At 46.0% G+C, this 23,514-nt stretch overlaps 1 protein-coding gene across 21 annotated transcripts in view; it reads right to left on the minus strand.

Moving 5' to 3' along the window:
* Dock9 (dedicator of cytokinesis 9) overlaps positions 1 to 23,514 on the minus strand; it is a 254,169-nt gene that overhangs the window by 39,126 nt on the left and 191,529 nt on the right. For 7 of the 21 annotated variants that reach the window (XM_029469291.1, XM_029469295.1, XM_029469284.1 and 4 more), the window contains exons 34-42: positions 19,145 to 19,278; positions 17,090 to 17,204; positions 15,011 to 15,077; positions 13,806 to 13,853; positions 11,257 to 11,324; positions 5,500 to 5,615; positions 2,911 to 3,048; positions 2,607 to 2,789; positions 518 to 631 (exon numbers count right to left, since the gene is read on the minus strand). In XM_029469291.1, the coding sequence (XP_029325151.1) occupies positions 518 to 631; positions 2,607 to 2,789; positions 2,911 to 3,048; positions 5,500 to 5,615; positions 11,257 to 11,324; positions 13,806 to 13,853; positions 15,011 to 15,077; positions 17,090 to 17,204; positions 19,145 to 19,278 (983 nt within the window). Of the gene's footprint in view, positions 1 to 517; positions 632 to 2,606; positions 2,790 to 2,910; positions 3,049 to 5,499; positions 5,616 to 10,732; positions 10,777 to 11,256; positions 11,394 to 13,805; positions 13,854 to 15,010; positions 15,078 to 17,089; positions 17,205 to 19,144; positions 19,279 to 23,514 lie in introns of all 21 variants that reach the window. The other 14 variants (XM_029469280.1, XM_029469279.1, XM_029469288.1 and 11 more) reach the window with 5 other exon arrangements.

Below are 23,514 nucleotides of genomic sequence, written 5' to 3' on the forward strand. Positions count from 1 at the left end.
ATGACATCACCCAGTAGACAGGAGAGAGGAAGGACTCATGACATCACCCAGTAGACAGGGGAGAGGAAGGACTCATGACATCACCCACTAGACAGAAGAAGGGACGGACTCATGACATCACCCAGTAGACAGGAGAGAGGAAGGACTTATGACATCACCCACTAGACAGGGGAGAGGGGAGAGGACACATGACATCACCCATTAGACAGGGGAGAAGGAAAGACTAATGACATCACCCAGTCGACAGGGGAGAGGAAGGACTCATGACATCACCCAGTGGACAGGAGAGGAAGGACTCATGACATCACCTACTAGACAGGGGAGATGGGAGGACACATGATGCCACCCACTAGACAGGAGAGAAGAAAGGACTTATGATGTTACCCCCTAGACAGAAGAGAGGGAAAGACTCATGATGACAGGAGGGAAGGGAGGACTCATGACGGCATCCACTTTTTCCTGATGCACACACATCCTATGACCTGGCAGACCTGGGGTGAAAACGGAAATTACTCACCTTGATGATCCGGTCGCTGTTGGCACAGTTGTTGATGATAGACAAGGACTGCTGGAATCTGGTTCCTCCAATGCCAACCACATCTGCAATCAGTTGGCTGACAGAGATGATGACCTTAGAGACAGACACACAAGCAATCAATTCACCTTCATATGACAGCCAGGTTCAGCTACTGGGCTCTGCTTCTGGGATGTGAATGAAGCCTCTGCAAGGGGAGATGTGTGGGCTGGGGAACCCCACAGTGTGGGCAACAGAGTCGGAGATTTGTTTTTAAACCACATCCAAAACTCACTCCAGAATTTGATTGTTTTCCCTAATGCATTTACAAAGGCGAAATCAGAAAGAGCAGAGAAGCGGCAGACACGCCCACACCACTTGGGTTGCCGCTTACCCACTGCATTATGGGTAAGAAGGGAACCCATACTACGCTCCCCTCAGTTTTGTTTTGAGCTCACACACATTAAATATTCAATGGGTAGAAGGCATTTTTCTCTTTTAACAGAACGTGCAGATGTCAACTATGCGATGTGCAATCTGCCCTTGTGGAGTCTATGAAACAGCACAGCCTTGACTCGGGCGCTTAGCACCAACCTGGAGGCCTTCCACACTCTTTCCCTCCACCACACACGAGTACAGCCACTGAGCACTGCCGACTGAACCCCCTCTTCCTTCCAATCTCACCATCCCTCATAAAGAGTCCCATCCTCCCTGACCCAGATTGCACAGCGTTCTCTGTTGATGAAGATTTGGATGTGTGAGAGCATGTCCTCTGTAGATTCTCACCTGTGTTCTAAGCATGAAGGGCTTTTCTAGGTTCCCAGGTGGGTGACTCCCTCAGTGCACCCATGGCCCAGAACACGCCTAATGCCTTTCAAGCCACCCCACCTTCAGCCTCCAGGCTCCTGAGGAGCTGCCCCTGCTCCCCAGCTCCCCTAACCAGGTGCTCTTCCAGGTCCCCTCAAGACTCTCCATGGGATACTGCCTGGCCTTGTGTGCATGAAGGGCCTGAAGGCCATCTTCAGGAGGGCCGGGGAGGACCTGTTCTGTTCCTGGCTGTAGTCCTCAGTCCTAGCACTTAGGTCTGCAGACAATGACTACTACATAAGAAAGGGACAACTACAGATGGGAAAGGTGCTCCCATCTCGTGTCCACAGAAAACACATCCACAAAAGTGTAGACTGCTGTCTCTACGCAGGTGAAGAGATAAGGCTACAGCCCATGATTGGGCAGCGGAAAAAGAAGGCAGGCTGAGAGTTTGAGAGACAGGGCAGAGAGAGACAGAGAGGAGAGACGGAGGAGACAAGATGGAACCTATAGGAGAGGAAGATGAACCTGATCCACGCGGCTGCAAAGAGTCACGGGCAGCTGTGGATATCATAGAAGGACAGTAGAGTAATGAAGGGTGCATTTGCCCCATCTAGGTGTGCAAACTGTGTTTATATCAATTGAGTTTTGAGTTCTTTGTGTGGGCATTTTTGGGGTTGAGAATTTACTGTTGTAAATCTGACTGATAAATTACAAGCCTCTAGAGTCTTCATTTAACGGGGCTAGAGGTTTAGAGTCAGCTGCTGCCAGTCCTGCAGAGGCTAGCAGGAGGTGGATGATCTGAGAAGATACAAAATTGAGTGGACTGACCGCCTCTTGGGGATAGCCATGGGGGCAGGGAGACCATGTTGCCAGCGAGTAGCAGGTGTTAGCGTGGATTGTTTTTAATAATTACATGCTACACAAACGCACACTTGCTGTTATATTAGTTGGCTCTCAGAGCAGAGAATTCTGGATGTTTTAACTGGACAGACAGGAGTTATACTCATCAAACCTATTTTGGGTTTTGGATTTTTAAGGACTTAATATCAAGTACCCTGATCCAACAGAGTATCAGTTAATTCAGTCCTGAATCAATATCTAGATATCGAGCTAATGACGAGACATGCCAGGCCAGGCTCTGTAAGAACACAGGGCATGAAACAAACACTAGCACCACATGTGACCTCCAGCTCCCCACTCGCGGCCTTTGGTGGTACGGTGTTGTTCGGGGTGACTGACCCTTGGTGACACCCGTGCCCTGGTGCAGCGAAAGCACACGCACCTGTAAGTGTGTCCGAACAAAAGACTTCTTTCCTGTGTAGTCGAAGTTGTTCCTCATCAGGAAGTAGAGCAGCTGGGAGGCCTCCGTCCGGATGGAACTGAGCTTGGAGTTGCAGCACTTGAGGACCTCATAGCACAGGGAGGCACACATGTCCGCCCGCCCCTCGTAGAACGCTGAGGGGAACTAGAACCAAGCACAGGGCAGACAGAGCAGCAAGGTCAGTGCTCCTGAGACGGCCTCCGCTCCGGGCCGAAGGCGATAAACCCATAATCACCAGCGAGACCGCTGCCTTGAAGCAACCTACCTTGTAAATTAGAGACCTTAAGGCAGTAAAGACATTTTTTAAAGCCATTTCTGACTGATGTTTTTGAAGGAAACACAGGTAGACATCAAAAACTTTCTTCATGAGGGGATTATGCCCATGATCAGCTAGGAGCTGGTTCTGAAACACATTGGCATCAACGTTAGACAAGGCTAACATCTCTATAATGTGTCATTCTGTGTGTACGCTAAATTACTGTATCTTCTAAGCACTGAGACAAGCAGACTGCTACAAGCACTCTGAGGAAAGTACAGAAAGCTCCCCTAGATCGAGAAAGACCATTGGAACATTTACCACCATGGGGACAGTTAATCTAGAAATCTGCAGCATGGTTCACAGCCACGGTACTGACCGGGTTCCCGGATACTCATTTCTTTTTTCTTTTTTTTCCCAGACAGGGTTTCTCTGTATAGCCCTGGCTGTCCTGGAACTCATTTTGTAGACCAGGCTGGCCTCAAACTCAGTCAGAAACCTGCCTGCTTCTGCCTCCTGAGTGCTGGGATTAAAGGTGTGCGCCACCACACCCGGCCCGGATACTCATTTCTAACTGCATGCCAGCAATGGATATTCGGTGGTATGTGAGTTCTGACATGGAGGTGCCATTATAGATGTCAGCGAATTGATGGGTGGGTGCCATGAGTCCTGCCCTCCCAAAGTGAGGTTCTCCCCCAGAAAGGTTTTCTGGGTACTTAGTAGTCACATGGTTTGGAGGGACAACATGCATCGCTTAAACATGCAAGGATCTGTACAGTCAAACCACTCCCTGACAGTCTCTTCGGTGAACCAGCAGCTCTAAAACTGGTTTTGTATCCCCACTGTCACAGACTGAGGTCAGAAATCCCAGCATGGAGAAATTCTGCCTCAGGCATAGAGCCAGCTGTTAGCTCCTGCTAGCTGTTAGCTACAAGGAGTGGGACACCCCCCCCCCCCATGATGCTCTTGGGCTATATAAGTAGCCTTCCTATCTGTACCTGCTCTGCACGGGTCCCTCCTTCAGTCTCCTGCCTCTTTCCAGGCAGAGAGCATAGAAACAAGCTGCACTGCTGGCCTGGACTAGAGGATTTCGCTCAGCCCAGGTACAGTGCACATGGCTGAACATGTTCTCATTCAAACCTTCGCAGCCTAGGTAAAGACCTTTACATTGAAGCTATCAGGCTGGGGGAAGGTCTTAGCAGAGTGAACTTCTCGAAGTGTGGGGACCTCACACCCAGAGCACCTCATCTGTCACATCAGGGCTTGGGCAAGAGAACTGACAGTTCTAACAAGCTCCCAGGAAAGGCAGCCACAGTGAAGGGGCTCTATGTAATAAGTGCACACTGCTCCACAACCCACGTCTGTGACTATATTTCCCTCTATCTCAGCTGGGTTCCTAGAAATACACTTAGTGGGGGACACGGATGGCTTGGCACCTCAGGAGAGGACACACTATAGTAGAGTGACATGATATTGGGGTGGGGGTCATTATTTTTACTGTCACTAGTAAAGAGAAAGAAAATTTTCTGTGATAGCCCAGGCTGGCCTCCATCTCTATGTAGCCAAGGATGACCCTTGGCTGGGATACCCTACTTCTGTCTCCTATGCGGTAGGATGACGTGTACCACTCCTGGTTTCTGAGATAGGGGTGATCACACCTTGAGCATCATTCTAGGCAAGTATTGTCAACTGAGCTAAGCCCCGTCCCTGCCTAAGAAATACGTTTTATAAAACAGAAAACAAAGGGGAACAGGACTTTGGTTACATTTCCCTAAGACCTTTGCAGCTAAACATATAGCTGCAACATTCATAGATAGTAACACTAACTCAATGTTTTCTGTCTAGACTAGAAATGGAAGGGACCCATGAGCAGAGACGGGGAAGCCTTAGGCTCCTAAGAGACAGAACACGGTACAATGGTATACATGCATAAAAACATTACAATCAAACCCATTCCTTTGATTACTAACTCAATACTTTAAAAAAAAACAAACAAACAAACTGGTTTTGGTCTTGTTGCAAAACAAACCAAAACCAAAACCAAAACAAAAACAAAACAAAACAAAACCAGAACACAAAGGTTTGAATACATGCATCAATGACCTAATTCTTATTTGCTAAATTTAAAAGCCAGACCAAAACGCTTTCGTTTCTTTTTTTTTCATGACATGCTTTTCCATTTAATTTAGTAATAAATAAATAATTTTAGAAAGATGAATTTATACTTAATTGTGCCTCTCTTTTTAAATATCTAATTTAAGACATTTGGCCATTATTTACAGATATTCAAAGCATAAATGCCTGGTAATGTTCCCGTGGTTATCATATGGAGGGCTTAGGAGAAGGGTTTCCTCCTAGCCAAGCCAGCTGCCTACAGGGTCACACATGCAGCACACATGGGCCAGCTAAGCTTTATTACGCTCACGACGGGAACGCTGCATTAAGGGAACCTTAAGACTAACAGTCTCCAGAGAAGCAAAATCAGCTGAAGGAAAAACACACAGCACGCCTGGCTGTGTGTTGGCTGGGTTTAATAAGCTGAGTGGATTTGTCAGATTAAAAACATCTGACCTTGAACAGCGTGCATTTAATACGCACCTTAAAAGCCAGTGTGAAGAGAGAGAGGGTGTCCAGAGCGGTGAGGCAGACCTCAGTAGCAATGTTGGCTTCGAGAAGCGACTGGTGAACGACATCTGCCTCTGAGTGGCCGTAGCCTGTGTGAACCAGCAACGGTGTTACTGTCTGGGGGTGGGGGTGGGGGATACAGGCAACAGGGCCGTGGGGTGCGGCAGTAACAGTCAACTTTTGATTATTTACAGAAGGTCCCTTTTCAGAGTCCTCTTCCCCCTTTGCTCTGTAGGGAGGTGGCATTAATAATGTTTTCATTCATGGGGCATCTATCTGTTTCAGCTCTAGAGGCTCAGTGACAGCAGCAGCCATTTACCGCGTGCTTGCTCCGTGCCAGCTGAGCCCAGGAGCTCCACATTACTCTCCAGTTAGTTACTCGGCAGCCCTGTGAAGTGTGCACCTTGTTAAACACTTTCTGCAGATAGGGAAATGGGCACAGAGAGGCCACAGGACTTGAATGAAGTCGCCAAGGCAGTAAGATGGCAGTGCCAACATGCCCACCAGGACAGACGCAGCCCATCAGCCGCACAGCTGAGTGGTCACAATGGCCAGAGTGCTGACAATGCTCCAAGCATCCTACTAAGCAGGTGACAGTCACCTGATATGGGGCTGATAGCTGGTCACTCGGTCCAGCTGTACTTCTTTATCTGCGTATGGCTTTGGGCAAGTTAGCTAACCTCTTTACCAGTCAGCATCCCCATCTATAGGGCAGGGGTAAAGCTATCCACACTTCAAAGACCTTAGTGAGGATAAATTAATATTGTGAGGTTCATAAAAATGTGCCTCGTACTGAATGAGCAACATAATGCATTAAGTAGGTAGGTCTAGAGCCACAAGTGATAATCGAGAGTTGACTGTACTGCAAATAGTCTTCTACTTGCTTTAACAAAAAGCGTAAAAGCCAGTATATTGGAAAGATATGCCTATGCAGAGAAGAGAACCAGAGGACTTGTCATGTAGATTTAGCTTCATCATATACAATTTATACAAATATTTCAATCTTCAACAGTGGCTGCAAAATCAATTTAGTAATGATATAAATGCAGTTCAACAATTTGAGATATTAAATTATGAAATGGAATGTATTAGCAGAAACACACAGAGAGGAGGTAAAGATGTTACCATGGTGTCTTTGCTTATACAGAAAGATGGCAACACAACAGGACACAATGTAATGACTTTCTTCCAGGAGAGACTGAGAAAGCAACACTTACTAATTGGTCGCTTTTTTTTTTTTAAATAGTCCAGAGAGGAAGGCATTAGTTCAGCGATCCAAAAAATAAAGTACAGAAACCCCATAGAATTTCCTTGAGATTACTAATGGGAACTGTCCCCTTCAACCCAGAACCTACACTCCAAATTTCTATTTGGGTCACTGTACCAGAGGACTGATACAAGCAAATAGGAGGAAAGAAAAGAATAGTAAGACCTTGTTCTGACTGAAGGAAATATGAGCTATAGTTCTACAAATACTACAGAGGAGCTTTTAAAGCCACAGAGATGCTTTAAGACTGCCATGCAAGCTCTATCAAGTGTGTTCATCCAACTCTGCTTTTCAATAGGTGGTTCTGAGCTTTTACATCTGTGGTTCTCTGTCCCCCTTGTGTCAGAGCTGTCTAACTCCTCATGAAGATATAGAATATGTTTAACATTATGTTAATTCCAATTCTTTGTTTTTAAACAAGTAGTTTTCTAAAGAAAAGAAAGGTGGCTATTCAGGTGCATTAAGGACATCTGTATTGCCTTCGCACAAGCTAAGGCATTCGTGTACTGGGCAGGGTGTGGTAAGATAAAGGGAGAGTGAAAGAAAGAAGTATTGAAGAATACTGTTGAAGAGATATAAACGATGGAAAGAGGAGACCAAAGCCAAAAACATCAACACCTGTGATCAGGCCAGCCAAAAGTATGTATACAGGTCAAAGCGACCTTTAAGGAGATGCTGTGGTCTGAGCTAAGATTAGAACATGGCTTAATGGTGATTTTATTGTTTTATCTTTATAGAATTGTCCTTTTCTTTCTATGAAACATACAGGCTAAGGGCATGCAAGTAGCCATTTTAAATAAGATGGCTTTCTACTGAGCAGTTCCCATAGCACTGACCTACTCCTGGTCTAAAGCCTGGAAACTGAGAATCAGAACTTAACATGTGTTGTTTTAAAACAGAATCGATGTGCCAGGCTACCTAAGTGATAGAATTATGTATACATGTAGAGAAATACGGTAATGACAAGATTTCTCTAAGCTATCACACCATGCTTAGCCATGACACCATCTTGGGACCAGCAAGACAGTGGATAAGGGGAGGGGGATGAGGTGGGTATTGGGGGTAGGTACATATATGAGCACCATATAATGGTATACTGGCAAGAAAATGTCAAAGGAGACCAATGCTGTACATTAACTAGAACATTAATTGAAAGTCACAAAAATACCATTACTTCCACTAGGGGGCAGTAGTGTGTTGCAGCACTGTGAATTCCCTCCACCTTGCTCAGCCTGTAGGAGCAACAGGACTTCTCCAAGGGTGACATTTTTTGGTGGCAAGCTGAGGGCTGGTTTGGGAGTCTTCAGCATTCACAGATCAAATCTGTAAAATTTTCAAGCCACTGTCATGCCTACAGTAAGACTTGTTTTAATTTTGTAACAGTGTTTGTGTGTGTACAAGCATGCGTGGAAGCAGAGGTAAGCTCTCAGAGATGTACCATCTCAGATATGTTAACAAATGGCATGTGGCTTTACGAGGGGGTCAATATACTTTATGTAAAAAAATATAAGAAGTGGTCAATAGTCAGTTGTTCCCATTTAACTGCTAAGAAGTTTTCCTCACAGGATAGCAAGGGGTATCAGAGTAAAGAATCATATTCTATGGCAAAATGATGTACAGTTTGCTGGATCCCGTAACGTCACATATGTTCAGAGTTGTCTGTGGCCATGGTCCACGCGGTACAAGGTCACCCGTGAATAACACGGCACCGGCTTGCCTTCTTTGAGGAATAACGCAGATTAAGTGCCAGCTGACTCTGAAATGGTCCTAAGTATGCAGCCTCACACTGTGAAGACACCCAAAGAGCACGCTACACATGCTCATGTCCTTTTTAAGAACACCAAGATAACTGGCTTCAAGCAGGGACTGCCCCTTTCATCGTACATCTGAGCCAGTCCAGTTCAATAAACAGACAGACCACCATCTCAGATGACCTATTAAGATGCACTGTTTTCAGAAATGCTAGTGTCCCACAGGCAGCATACACTGTGGATTCTCCAGGGATTTAGGGAAAGCACAGGCAGCCAGGCCTACAGAAGATGGATTGTCACAGGCCTCTGCTGCCCCCTGCTGGCCAAGATGGTGTCTGACAAAAAGGGAAGAGATGGCCATTGAGAGTTCACTCCAGCCCCTGTGTCTGTCTCCCTGGCAGGCTGCTCACTTATATTGGCTAGATTAAGAGAAGGCATTGTGCTTACTGCTGCGTAAGTTTCTGTTTTGTTTTGTTTGTAAAGGGGCATGCATGGCCCCAAGCTTTCACTGAATATCTACGTAGAGATGAACAGGTATATATATGCATATATATGAGTCATATACATTGTACACATGATAGATACAGGAAGATATTCTCTTAGCATGTTTTTGGCCAGGTTCCACGCGCTGAAACAGAGGGTGGTGGGAAAGGGTAAAAGCCACCTCATCAGAACCAGAGGTCGGGAGAAAGACTGAGTTCTGGAAGACACAGGCCCTCCAGAGGTCGGGAGAAAGACTGAGTCCTGGAAGACACAGGCCCTCCAGAGGTCGGGAGAAAGACTGAGTCCTGGAAGACACAGGCCATTCAGCTATGGGAGAACAACCTCACAGGAGGAGGGACTGGAGAGACACAGGCCAAGGGGAAAGGAGTAAGAGAACGTGGCTTCCTGACCACGCAGGAGGACAGGATGCCACTGAGAACTGACAGAGGAAGGAAGGAGGCAGGGTACCAGCTTCTCCATGGGCTGCAGGAAGGCAGAGGAGAGAGCAGCCCAGCTCACAGGGCTGTTCTAGCTGCAGCCGGCTGTCTCTGTCCTGTAACCCAGGCTCCTGCTGCGGCATCCATCTGCAGCAGGGGGTTGACAGTGACTATGTCTGAGATAGGGCCTCCATCTGCTTGTGTGAAAATCCTCCACAGTGTCTGTGTTTATCTCAACAGGTAGTAAACTACTCTGTTATATAGTCCAGGAAGAAGGAAATCTAGCAGTGCGGCATGTGTGCCACGGGGGGACCGCGGTCTACTGCGGAAACAGGGAATGAGAGCAAAGGTCACGAGACCCTGGGCGTACCCTGCTTTAACTTAACCTCTTGTTCGTCGCGCTAAGAGACAGAGAGTTGAAAACACAAGTACTGCAGCCCCAAGTATGCCGTAGATCTAGTGCAGGCTACCGCAAAGTGTGAGAGGTTCTTTCTGTCTCAGCCCCAGAGGCGGCTGCTGACAGGACCCTGGCTTAAGCTAAGTCTAGGTGAGATGTCTCTGTTATGTTTAACTTTGTTGGTGAAGTGAGGGAAGCCGCTGTATTCGTTTGCTGCTTTATTTTATGGGCCTTTTGAGACAGAGTCTCACTGTGTAACCTTGGCTGACTTTGAGCTAGCCCACAAAGATCCATCCCTCTCCCTCCTGAGTGCTAGCGTTAAAGGCATATGCCACCACACCTGACACGCTGCTGTGCTTTTGTGCCCTCTCACTTTGTGTTACCTTTCAAATACATGGTGATGGGAATATTGTTTTTATACTGAGCCTGCATGAAGAAAAAGGCATGACAACCACAGCGGGTTAGAGATGGTAGGAAGAACTAATAATCATGTATTAAAGACAGTGCTGGGGATGAGAACACGTGATTTTCTAAGATCTAGCTACGCCATGCTTGGAGAGAGAAGGACGGCTTTGAGAAAGCAACAGGGATGGAAGTCAGACTCCGAGGATGACCGTGTTAATTGTTCACGCGCAGCATGGCTGGTGCTTTTAGACTTTCTGCTTTGAGAAACCCTCAGGAAGATTCGAACACCAAAACGTCTAGCAGGAGCACATGAAGGTGTCTGGGTGACTGAGAGAAACGAATTAAAAAGATGGACCCTCGTACTAGCAGACCTCTACGGTGAAGTTAGGAAAGCCCCGCAGTTAGGCAAGATGAATGGAAAGGTCTTGTTTGCGAGTGAAGCGGCCCCAACCTGATTAAGTCTTACCATTGTCTACAGAAATCCCAAGCACACTTGATATCTTTCTCACACTGAAAACACAGAAAAAGTCACTCCGTTACTGGATGCTTTCCACACCCTCACAAATCGATTCATGGGCTTAACGTTCACTTGCGGTCGGGATGTCAGAATGTGGGCACTCAAACCAATTACATGCACCGAGCAAGAGAGGCAACCGAATCTGACCCGGATGTGCCAGGAGGGACAGCAGAGGGTAGAATAAAATGAACAAAAATAGGCATGCATTAAATTTAAAATACGGGCCAATGTCTGGCCACGGAATCTGCTGCATCCTGCCTGAAGTTTGGGCACTTTGAGACAGGTGCTGTAGTTGATTTGGCCCCACATTCTGCTACCCCCCTACCGCGCAGGACTCTCCTCCAAGGAGGGAACTCTTCTTCCTACTTGTTTGGCTCTGGAAGAAAAATCAAGTTGGTGACGCAGTACAGTGTGGCAGGGGCTCTCCCTTCTGAGATGGCTTGGCGGTTACGATGGTTTGGCGTGGGACTTACTGTGGTTAAAAGTGACAGAGTTATCCAGGCTGCCCAGCTGCTGCAATCTGGCATGCATCATTCCTGTTCTGTTACGGGAAACAGGCAATGTCTGAGACTTTCGATCATGACCTATGGGTCCCAACCCCTCCTGGTTCCTGTAACATGAGTGAAATGGGAAAGAAGCAACGTTAGACGCGTTACACCAAGCGAGGCGGGAGAGTTAGTGAAGCTGGAGCGCTGTACATGGGGCAGTCAGGCTACATGCAGCCATGTGGCCAGGGACAGCCAGCCAGCAGCTCCGACAGTGCACAGCAAAGCTACTAGGCCTCGAAGCAGCAAGGTCGAGCCACGGCAGAGTCTCTCTCGTTCTGAGAAAGTACATTCATTAGGGATGCAACTTTTCAGAGAACGTCATTCCAGGATGGAGATAACAGAACTCTGACAACTAAGTAACACTGCAAACCTCCCTGAATTACATGTGGCAAGAGCAGACGATTATGCCAATTGAAAAAAAAAAATCAGTTCACCAAAAGAAGCAGAAGACACTCATGCAATGGCAGGGGTTAAATGAATAAGCTGAACACCTATGTCTTACCCAAGCAGGAGGCAGTGTCACACACTTTGTTAAACTTGTCAAGCAGTCAAGTAGAGAAAACAGAAAAGTGTCTGGGTTAGCAATCAGATAGCTCACTTCCCTACAGTGTACCATTGCCAGAGCAGACAGAACCTGACTGAAGAGCAGGATACCTGTCCCCCGTCCCGGAGCCAACCAAGCCCCTCACTGTGTTACTGTGTGTACAACAGGAACATGCATGGACGACCATCAACTGCATGCTTCGGGGTGACTTTTCAGTGAAGGAGAAGGCACAGTGTTCACACAACCGCACCGTGCAGGGCAAACACTGACAGTGTTCATGTCATGGTTCATCATCTCGGTCACATGCAGCGGAAACCATGACAATTTTTTATAAAGCAGGACGGATGTTTCCACAGTGCCAGGGACAAAGAAAACACCGCCTCTGACCCTGCTCCCCCGCCCCCCCCCCCAGCCCTTCTTAAACAGCCCACATCCTATGCAAGTATATACAGGGGCTTACAAAGTGACAAGTTTCCCTCCAAACGTTAAATTTGTATCGACTGTGGGGAGGGAACAAAAGAACCGCTTCTACAAAGTATTCTAAAATATTTTGTCAGAGAGGAAACTGTCAGCTTCCCACATTCACCAGCTCGAGCTCAGGCTTTTTATCCTACTCTGCAGAACATTCTCCAGGTGCCTTGCTAAAATGTAGCTGGCAGTAACTGCTGAGAAGGCATGACGGTTGCCGAGCACAGAGCTCTGTGGCGATTAGCAGCTGTACTGCTTGCCCATCGTCACAGGGCAGTATGAGAGTGGAAGTAAGACACGTCTACTGGCATAGAGGCACCTTGTATATACTTGCATTTGTGTACTGGAAACAAACATAACATCACTGTGGTGGCGAAAACCCCAGGTTAAGACTAAGAAACTTAAAAATTACATTTTAGTTAAAACAAAATATTATTAAGAGGAAAAGGCAAAGTGATCTCGATAAATTTATTTCTTTAAAAAAAAAAAAAAGAGGACACAAGCTTTCATTTCCTGACGTAAAACATGATCCTGAAAAGTTGTGATCTGTCCTGCCCCCCCCCGGGGGGGGGTGGCTAGGCAGTGCCGGCGTCTAAGCCAACCACACTCAAACACAGTGTCTGCTAATGTCTGTTCTGTTTCACTTCTGTGAACCATAAGAAAACACATCGCAATTAAAACTAAACTTGGCAGACTTTCTTAAAACAAATGTAGTTTACTTATAATCAAACCGTTAAAAATACTAGACGACTAGGATGCTTCTGACCTCCCCCACCCCTCCCCCTTCCCATCCCGACACAGAAGGACACACAGCAGATACACAGGGTGTCAGGGGAAGGACTGGTAATGATAAGATGTTCTGGGAGGAAATGCCCAAGGGATGGAGCTGTCTGGGCTTATGTCTGTGAGGAACCTGTAGCTCTCCTGAGACAGAAGAGAGTATAGGCCAGGCCAGGGCAGTGGGGAGGGAGACATAACATTCTAGAGAGACAAGGGCACACTGACTGGTCAGAGTAAGAAAACAGGGTACCATTTTAAAGGCCAGTAAAACTCCATACAAATTTGAGACAGGATAATAACATCCTCTTAATTATGGAAGGGAGGTAGGGAGGGAGGGAGAGAGAGAGAGAGAGCTAAGTGAGAATCAGCAGTTTTGTTTGGGAGCAGGGACAAGAACTCACTGAGGGAAAGTATGAAGAGAAAGAGATGCCAAAGAGTGTTAGGATTTGGAAATCAATGAAGAAGGAAGTTAGCAACAGTACAGTCAGTCAGTCTGAGAGGGGACCACGAGACAAAACCAGACAGAACGGGTGTAGTAATGCTGGCGACAGAAATGACCAGACTGGACTCCGTGGTAGCAAGCTAAGGTCGCCAGCACCTGCCAATCACCACAGTCGACCATTAATTACCACACAGCCTCACAGAAAACGGCCTGGACATTTCACAGGATGGCCCACAGTACCTGGCTATGTATCGCTTCCCCATATACTGGAACTGGTGCAGGCAGACTCTGCAGACAAATGAAAACCATTAGAGAGCGTGCAGATAAAACTGTGCTCAAGTCACTGGTTGAAGTCTATTAGCAATATCGAAAAAAGGTATGGATAACTAGCTCGTGGCTTTCAGGAATCTTCTAGAAGGTCATTCTCCACCCACAGGAAAGCATTAACACATCAGGGGAGGCCCACGTGTGTGGCCATCAGAATGGTGGTTGTGGATGGAAAGAACAGAAGAAAAGTAGTCACTCACTCAGGGCGGCCAGACTCGCTCCAGGGCAGCGTGCCTCAGAAGGTAGCAGGCCATCCATGCCACTGAGAGTTAACCCATCCTCGGATGAGTCTATGCAAGGAACTCTCTCTTTTGGCTCAAGTGTGTGGAGTGGTCCCTTCACTGGCATCAAATATAAAACTCTCTTGCTTTGTTTTAAGTAGAACTACAAAACTGAATCTTTAAAACCCATACATCTTAATAAGAGTTAGCTAACAGAACGAGTTGTCCTGGTGTGACTGCCAATTGTGGGAGCAGTCATGAGACTAAACCACTCCTGCCAGCAGGCCAGTTCCACAGGCTTTCCCCTCAGAGAACAAGGTTTGCATCTGAGCTCCTTCTAATATATTTCAGACACAAAGCTGCTTACATCACAATGCATTCAATAACACTAATCAACAATAGAACTGAAGAGTTTTTTTTCCTTTTACCATGGATATAATGTGTTTGATCAAGGGTGCTGTCTGAGATGTAGCTATTGTGGGTTGAGAAACACTAACTACAAATTTTCAAAAACAACCCCAATTCTGAATTTGAAAACTTATCTTCCCTCAACAGTTTTAGAAAAAGTGCTATGGGTCCGTATTTCTAAAAATAATGAGCTTAAAAGAAACCAGAAGCTTATTCTGAAGAGATCAAACAGGCTCTAGATTTAACTTAGAAAAACAGTAGCCACCAACACGGTGAATACATTTTGTGTCGTTTTACTGAAGTGGCTGAACCACAGAGGTATCTCAGCAGCCACAAGCAATTATTTACAATAGATTAAGGCTGGCTACTGCTGACTGACTCGTGAAGGAAACTGTGCCATGCACTCTATTCCTGCCCTGAGGACAAGTGTGCTTCCCACCTCCTAGCTACAGAGACGAAAAGGAGACAGGAAAGGATAAAGCCACTCACTCAGATATTGTAAAGAAATCCATCAATTCAGCAGTTGAAGCTTTGTTCCAGTATGTAAACAGGGCATCTAAAAATAAGCATTTATTTGGTCGGCATCACAATAAACACTATATACATTATAGATAACCATGTATTATGACACGGGGGACAGACCCCAGAGTGTAGGTCTCCATTGCTGCCTGTTTTATATCTGACCAAAAGGTGAACCATGCCAGCAGGTTCTCCTGCATAACACAGGAGAGACTTATTCAAGTCAAAGAACATTTGAATTCCAGAACCTCACTAATAAATTACTTAGTGTTATATTACGGTAAGGACCATTTATTTAACTTGAACACAGCATGTTCTCAAATACAATAATAAGCCGAAGTCTGCCTCTCTATCTCCTTCTACAAAACCCTTCCTTCCTCTTCAGGGAGTTTGATGAAAGTGAAAACATGCTGTTTTGCTCTTAAAGTGTGTGTGTGTGTGTGTTGGGTATGTACACAGGAGTGCAGATGCCTTTGGGGCCAGAAGCTTTGGGGGCTGGAATTACAGGCTGCTAAGAGCTGTCCAATGTAGGTGCTGGAAACTGTCCTCTGAAAGAACAGTGGATGCTCTAACAGCTGAGCCGTCTCTCCGGGCCCTGCCTTCCAGTTGTAAAAAGAATAATACAGGTTGGCTCTACTCAGTTTTCCCAAGCTGCAGAGTACTCTCTATGGGTGTACCAAAATGAAACGAACCAATTTCTATTGATAGGCGTACAGCTCTGTTTTTCTTTCTAAGCTTGTTCTATAATAAGCATGCTTTGCTAAAATCCTGTCACATGGGTTGCATCTACAGGAGAAAATCTTGAAAGATACGGGATATTAAACGCTAAACACATCTGAATCTCCATGTGAGCCCTCAGCTGGGTATAAAAAGTAGTCTCATTTGATATGTGAACACCAGGTCCCTTTTACATAAAGCTGAAAACCAGGTAAAGAGATTTCCTTCCAGGAAAATGTCCAACTCCCTGGGGTCTGAGATGAGAAGAGAGGCCATGGGCTGTGGGTTTGTACTTTGTGCTCTGTCACACTTGTCAGGAGTGGGGACGGAGAGGGAAGAAGCTGTGCCAGGCCGTGCTTCAGAGGAGCCGTCCCAATTTCACAGGAATGTGGCCATGCAATCCTTACTCTCATCCCACACAGAGCACTGGAGTTCTCATCTAGAGATGTAACACCAGACGCTCAGGGAAGCTAAGGACGTCTCCCAGCTCCCGAAATAAAGAGTCATGGCTGAAGCAGGCTGCGTCCAAGTGGAAAAATGGCTCTCAGGGGCAGGTCTGACTCACTGATTAACAGTGAAGGTGTAAGCTTCTTTCTGCCCAGAGAGTTCTGAGCTCAGATACTGCCAGCCTATACCAGGCAGAATGGCCAGTAGCCAGTAGTGTCCGGGAGAGCCTGAGGGAGCACAGGTACTCATTAAAGTGTAAAAGTAAAAGGCAAAGGAGGCCAGAGTGCTGTATGACTGGCCCCATTGTTTCTCTGGTAAACTCCCTTCTGGGGGCATCTTCCCAGTTGCCAATACACCACACACAAAACCAAGACTATGTAGATATCTAGGGTTGACTGTGGACATGTGGAACTGCTACTACCCTTTAAAGAAAATATGGAGAATATTTTTGTGACCTTGGACTTGTAGAACCGGGCACCTCTAGAAGCCCTGGTTTCAGTCTTTGTCATAGCATAAATGGGAAGCAGGTGTGATAGCCAGTGCCTAACCCAGGGTTCTGGAGGTGGAGGCAGAAGGGTCTGAAGTTCAGGGTCACTCTCAGCTGCAAAGGTCCAGCTTGGGCTGTGTGAAACACTGTATTAAAAAGAAATCCCAGTTCCATTGTAGAAAGTATTTGCTGGAATAGAAGTAACTAATTCTCCACATGAAGGCTTCTATTCCTACTGTACTTAGCAAATTAATACACAGTTAAAAAAAAAAAAAGGAAGAAATTCTCAAAAACAAGGAAGAAATTCCCTTAAATACCTGAAATTTTCAACTAAGCCACTAAAGTAAGTTGTTATTCAAACAATGAAAACAAAACATCTGTGTTTTAACTCTACGCACCGTCAGACATGCTTTTCAGCACGTAGAGGAAACACATCAGCAGGCTCTTGATCTCAGACTGGTCCAGTTTGTCGCAGCGAACCACGGAATTTCCCAGCATGCCACTCTGCTGCTGCTGGAAGGGAATGCAGGTAAGTTCTCTACTCCACAATGCACACATCTCCCTTCGAAGAGGAAAGAGTCTTTAACTTTGAGTCAGATCACACAACTGCAAAGGGAGGTAGCCCACAGGCACAGGTAGATACCCCTCACCTAGGTGTGACACACAACTGTTGCTGCCTCCTGCTCACCTGGCACCTCTGTCCTGTCCCAAAGGGACAAGCCAGAAAGCACAAAAATTCCCATTGGACAAGCAGTTATCATCATGTCACAGGGTTAAAGAAAATAAATAAAATAAAAAATCTCATGCAAAAGAAAGCAAGCACATGCATGAGGGCCTGTCGTGGGAGGAAGGACTCCAAAGGTGCCACGCAACACCAAGGTGAGCCCGAGGAGCTGGTTGTCACTCAGGGAACAGCATGGGCATGGTGCCGTGGGCACAAATGGAGAAACACCTGACAGGGACATGTCAGCACAGCACTGCCAATCACCCTAAACCTCAGAGGTCCTCCATCATCAGCTTCGCCTGACCCCAGGATCGGAGAGCCTGGGCTGAGGATGGGGCAGAAGGCACTTTTACCACTACGAAGTAGCAGGTTTACATCATAGCAGGTTTTCATCATAGCAGGTTCACATCGGAAGAGCTGAATAAGAATCTCAGCTCCGGTGAAAGACGAAGTAGATGAGAAATATTTTCGATTTAAATCAAGAACTTTCTTTTCTTTCTTTTTTTTGCCAATTACAAAGTGGAAAAAAATCATAGGAAAAAAAGGTGTTTTTTTCAAGGTGTTGGTGGTCAATTTAAAAAAAAATATATATATATACAATGAGCAGGTTCAACTAATAAGATGTATGATGGTTTTTATTTAAGAAACATAGGAGTCTTTAGTGGTAAAAGGCTAGGGGCCAACTAGGAAGTCCTCAAACTGAGTCAAGAGGTGGTAAGAGAACTCAGTACTTCTTGCGGGAAGAACACGGGTGCAACATGCAAAGTTTCCTCTGGCAGAGGTGGGACTGTGAGGAGGGAGAAATCCACAGTGACCCGGTGTCGCCTGGCTGACGGGCAGCTCTCTTCCTCCTCAGCACTACGCACGACGCAGGCGGAGTGCCTCCGGAGCAGCTTGTCCCTCTACACACGGAGGCATGGTGGGGGTCAAGGGAAAAGTCAACACATCATGACAGAGCCAGGCTGAGATGGTCACGGCTCACACAAGTGTGCCTAAAGACAACCGTGCCGGTGCCAGTCGCAGAAAAACCTGATGCTGAGGTAGAGGAAGGACCTTCTGCAAATGAGCAACACTTCCCTAAATGGATAGCTTGTTTATTGGCAGAAAGCTTTCTTATAATTCGAAGTAACAGGGATACAGAGCCCCAAGTGATACAACTCTACCAGGGTCCCACGTTATTATCAACCTTTATCTTTTCTTACAACGTTCCAGAGAGACTGAAGCTACAGTAATAGAAAATAGAGGATAGAAAAGATTTAAAAAGAAGAAGAAAGAGTGTTAGGGGGTGGGTACAGCCAACCAGAGTGGGTCAGTCATGGCTCTGGTAAGATCGATCCATCTGCTTTGCTGGCCTTGGACCCAAAAGGCACAAAGACTTTAAAAGACACCAGAATCGTTTGCTCCCCGCTGCTTCACATAAACACTGCCTGGATCTGAGACCCAGGAAATGAGATCAGAGTTTGAGGGGACTCCGTGGATACGGGAGCTCCAGGACGCATGCCTGCCTGACGTGAAGAAGGATCTGCTGTCATTACCAGCAGCGACCTAACACAAAGAGACAATGACTGAGCCACAATCCTAGCAGAAGCCCTGTCATCTACCGCATGCTGGCTATGGCAGTTAAAAACACACAGAAGGTCACATGTAATAAACAGCAGAACGTGAAGCGGGTTACACTGGCTACCCCCATCAGAGATCAGAAACCCTGTTTTAAGCAAAAAGAAATCACCTTATCCAGAGAGTTGCTCTTCTCGGGGTTCCTGTCTGGAAGGCTGTTCCCTGAGTCCGTGCTGATGAGAGAGCCTCTGGAGTCGGCATTTCTCACGCTGTTGATGTTGGGGGTCGAGGCTGTATACGGAGAAGCTAAGAGGAAATTAAAGCAAGACCAAGTTTTTGTTAGACAGCACAAAATAAAAATACTAAATTTTAAGAGGAAGTGTTTTTGTGGACATTAATTTTTTACAAGGTCATATGGCTCGAGAGTTGTATTCAACTATTTTGCCTTTATTTTTTTTTTATTTTATGTGTAAGTTTGCTATATATATCTGCATATATGTATTATGGTACACACTGTACCATGTGTGTGCAGTGTCTGTGGAGGCCAGAAGGTGTTAGATGCCCTGAAACTGGAGTTACAGGTGGTTGTGAGTTGACAAGTGAGTGCTGGGAACTGAACCTGGGTCCTCTGCAAGAGCAGCAAATGCTCTTGACCACTGAGCCACCTCTCCAGTCTCTCATTACATCACCCTTCCAAGAACCAGGTGAGTATGGGAGACATCAAAATGACATTTCATATGAGACATGGCTAATCTACTTACTGGAGCTATCTTTGCTCAGATATACATTATTTGCATTATGTCATACGTTATTATAGAATATATTTTTTCATGATTTCATATATTATATTTGTATTATTGTGACATACATTATTGCAGTATATATTGTTTCAGAGTAGAATTCAAGAAGAAAAAAGGATAAATCCATCTCAACCATTCAAGCAAAAGAAGGAAAACTGTACCTATCATAGACCTACAGTATACAACCTGTATGGCAAACCGCCCTGGATATTCCCAGAAGTGTGACAAGACATTCTAAAAAAATCTAAGGACCCAGGGTGACACCTGGCGCTGGCTGGAAACTGCATTTCTATAGAGGGACTGTCTTGGTATTTTGCTGTGATAAAAAGCAAGTGAAGTGAAACAGGAAGTGAAGACAAGAAGTCAAAGTATAGAGGCTGAGCATCCATCCACCAAACATGAGCAACCCATGACTAACAGCCTGGAGCCACAAACGCAAGTATTTCCCCAGGAACTTACGCATATTGTCTGTGAAAGGCCTACTAAGTTGCTGGGGTATTAAGTATGGTTTGTTTTTTAAGGCCTGAATAAACAGAACTGTATACGGACAAGTCAATTCTGATAAACAATGTTATTAGTTTTGATTTGGAGATACGATTAAAAAATTATTATGACAGTTAGACCCACCCCTAATCTGTAAACTGAAAGTACCTGGCTGTGTCTGTTCCAAGAGGAAGGAGGGAACGCTCACTGGGAAACAACATTTTGACATGCATGAAACAACAGTATTTGAAGGTAGAAACTGGCCTCCAGCTTTGAACTATGGAGACTTTCTAAAGCAACGAATTGGCTTCCTGCTTAGACAAGATTAAATAAATTTCACTCTAAAAATGACTCTTTGGATTTGGCATCCTGTGAACCAACAGACCTTCGGCAGGAAGGCCAGGCTCTGCAGACAGCAGCGTTAGAAGAGATCCAACTCACAACGGGCCATTGTAGATTTCAGTATGAAATTGGGCTCTGTACAAAGGCTGGGACATTTCTACAGAGGACAGATGGACAGATGAATGGATGGGCAGACGGATGGATGGACAGATAAAACAAGCCACCTCTGTCTTTCTATGTCTCTTAGCTGTCTGACTTTTAAATTTCATGGCTAATGCTACTCTCAGACAACCTGGAGATGATGTTTAATTATCTTGATTAAAGATATGTGATATGCATATGAATCCTTCTCCCTCCCGACGAGCATTTTCCGGTCACAGGGATGGGTGACAGCTTTTCTAAAGGGAGAGAAAAGAAGTGCATGCTAGGGCCACATAGTAATGATGATTCTCTTAAAATGACCTTAGCTCAGAGTGGAAGCAGGACACGAAAGTCAGACCAAAGGGGTCAAGAAATGGACGCTATACCCACTACCCTCAGACTTTCAAACCAATTCCAAACTGTACTCCTAATTTAAGGCAAACACACACAAATGCTCATTTGTTCTCAGCATGTGTGTATTGTGCCGTTGTTGAGGGGAAGGGCTCTATTTAAAAATGCTTCCAAGTGTTTTTAAAAAACTTTTTTGTTGTTTTTTTGAAACAGGGTTTCTCTGTCCTGGAACTCACTCTGTAGACCAGGCTGGCCTCTAACTCAGAGATCCACCTGCCTCTGCCTCCTTACTGCTGTGCACCACCACTGCCTGACTTTAAAAACCTTTTTTATTACTGTACATTTATTTCATAAATTAACACACTGATGGGTATCATAGGGTCACTTTCACAGGCAATGGCTTCAAAAACTAGTCTTGTGTGTGTGTGTAGCTGCTTTGCCTGCCACATATACACATGCTGGCATGTGTACCTGTACAGAGGCCAGAAGTGGGCATCGGATCCCTTGGAACTGAAGTTACAGACAGCCAACAGTGCCAGGAAGGGAGCCTGAGTCCTCTGCAAGAGCAGCAAGCCCTCCTAATCACTGAGCTGCCTCTCCAGCCCACAGGGAATGCATTTTAAAGACCTTAAAGGACACATGAATGAAACAAGTTTTGGCTCATCTCGCTTCCACTTTTTCCAAAAGCCCACTACGGAACAGGTGGGAGGGGAATTCTGTAGCTAAGAGGGGTTATCCTCTAAAGCACATGGAATCTAGAGAGCTTTTTATCCAGGAATCAGTTCTAGACATTCTCATTTGCATGCTCTGAGGAGGTCTGAGGGACTTGTTCTCAGGATGGTTGGCAATGTGACTTCTTCACGTTTGCCTGGAAGCATCAGCTGCAGCCCTGACGTCATCCGGAGGCTCCCTGAGGAGTAGCAGCTGCTGTAGCACCCAGAACAAAACCCAAACCCGAACCTATAGAACCTGGTTCCCGGGTGGGGCTTCCCTGGAAGATGTTTCTAAGAACAAGGATTGGTGCTGTTAGATGGGAGCGCATAGAGACAGAGCCAAGTAAAAAGCAGCCTGTTGTAGCTTCTGCAAATGCGGGTTCAGGTCTGGAAAACTGATAATCAGTGAAAAGTGACCAGATCAGTCCCCTTTCATGACTGCACCACACACACACACAGCAGTGCAAGTCCCTCACTGCCATTTGAATTGTCACACTGAATTCTGAATAAGAGAATCAAATGAGCAAAATGCCCCACTGCTGTGGTTTGATCACTTCCACAGTCTACAATGTCCCCTTGTGGAACTGTGAGTACCAGGCAGAGAGGACAGAGCAGTAAGATGTTCAAACACGTTGGTGGGCTTGTGGACTCATCATTTGGCTCTGAGAGTGAGTTATGAAGCAAGGATGCACAACACAGCTGAGGTGTATCAATGGTAGCACGTATTTTCCACGGCAATCACCTTGCATCCACAGTGGTAGCTTACAGCTAAGGACACAGAGGCTGCAAGGCTGACACTTAGCAGGAGCAACCAGGCACTGTTGGAGCCCGGATGCAAAGCCACACCTGTCTGAGCCAAGCTAGTGCAAGAACCACTGCAGCAAACACACTAAAGGCCGTCTCCCTACTCACAGCCATGGCTTAGCATCTGTGCAGAGCAGGCCAGAAACATGTGTGCAGGCCCCAGAAGAGAGGAAACTGTCCCACAACAGCCAACATTTACGGGACATTTTATATATATATGGGGGGCATATAACCATGAAAATTATGCATAGAAACAAATGGGCTTCCAGACTAGTACTGATGGTGTGGAGTAAATCTGGACGCTGCATGGGCTCTCCAGTGTCAGTCTACTCTTGCTTCACTGTCTTCTCTGAAATGACGAATTAACATCAGAGAAGGGAAGAACATAGATTCAGGAGCACTAATCCTGTGGATTCAGTGGATAAAAGTGAAGTGGAAAATTCTAGTGTCTTTGGAAAGTTAATTATGTCAAATGATCCTTTGCTGGGGCACAAGGATGTCTTGCTAAAGCAGACACCTGAAAGAATGTTTTACCTGAAGCAGACACACGTGAAAGGATGCTTGGATATAGCAAACATGCGATAAAGGAATATAAAACATGACCTCCCAGACAGTGGGAGACGAGCACCGAGCATTGGTTCGGTTTGCTCCACGTCGCTATTCTTGTTTCACCTTACACAGCTTTGTTAAGCTCAACCTGTGACAATGACAACGCCACTGGGAGAAACTCGCAAAGAACGGATGGCGAGTGAGACTGGTGGATTCTTCAGGGTTGAACTACAGCTGCTGGTTCCTGCCTGGTGTCTGCCTGCCTAGAGGACGAGTCTGCAGCTGCTGAGTCATATTTGGTGTTTGCTATAGGACTGAACTGCTGCCAGAGAAGATGTAGCTCACCCCCAAAGAACAAT

The sequence above is a fragment of the Mus caroli genome, chromosome 14 (genome assembly GCF_900094665.2).
Source record: "Mus caroli chromosome 14, CAROLI_EIJ_v1.1, whole genome shotgun sequence".
In the NCBI taxonomy this organism is placed as follows: Eukaryota; Metazoa; Chordata; class Mammalia; order Rodentia; family Muridae; genus Mus; species Mus caroli.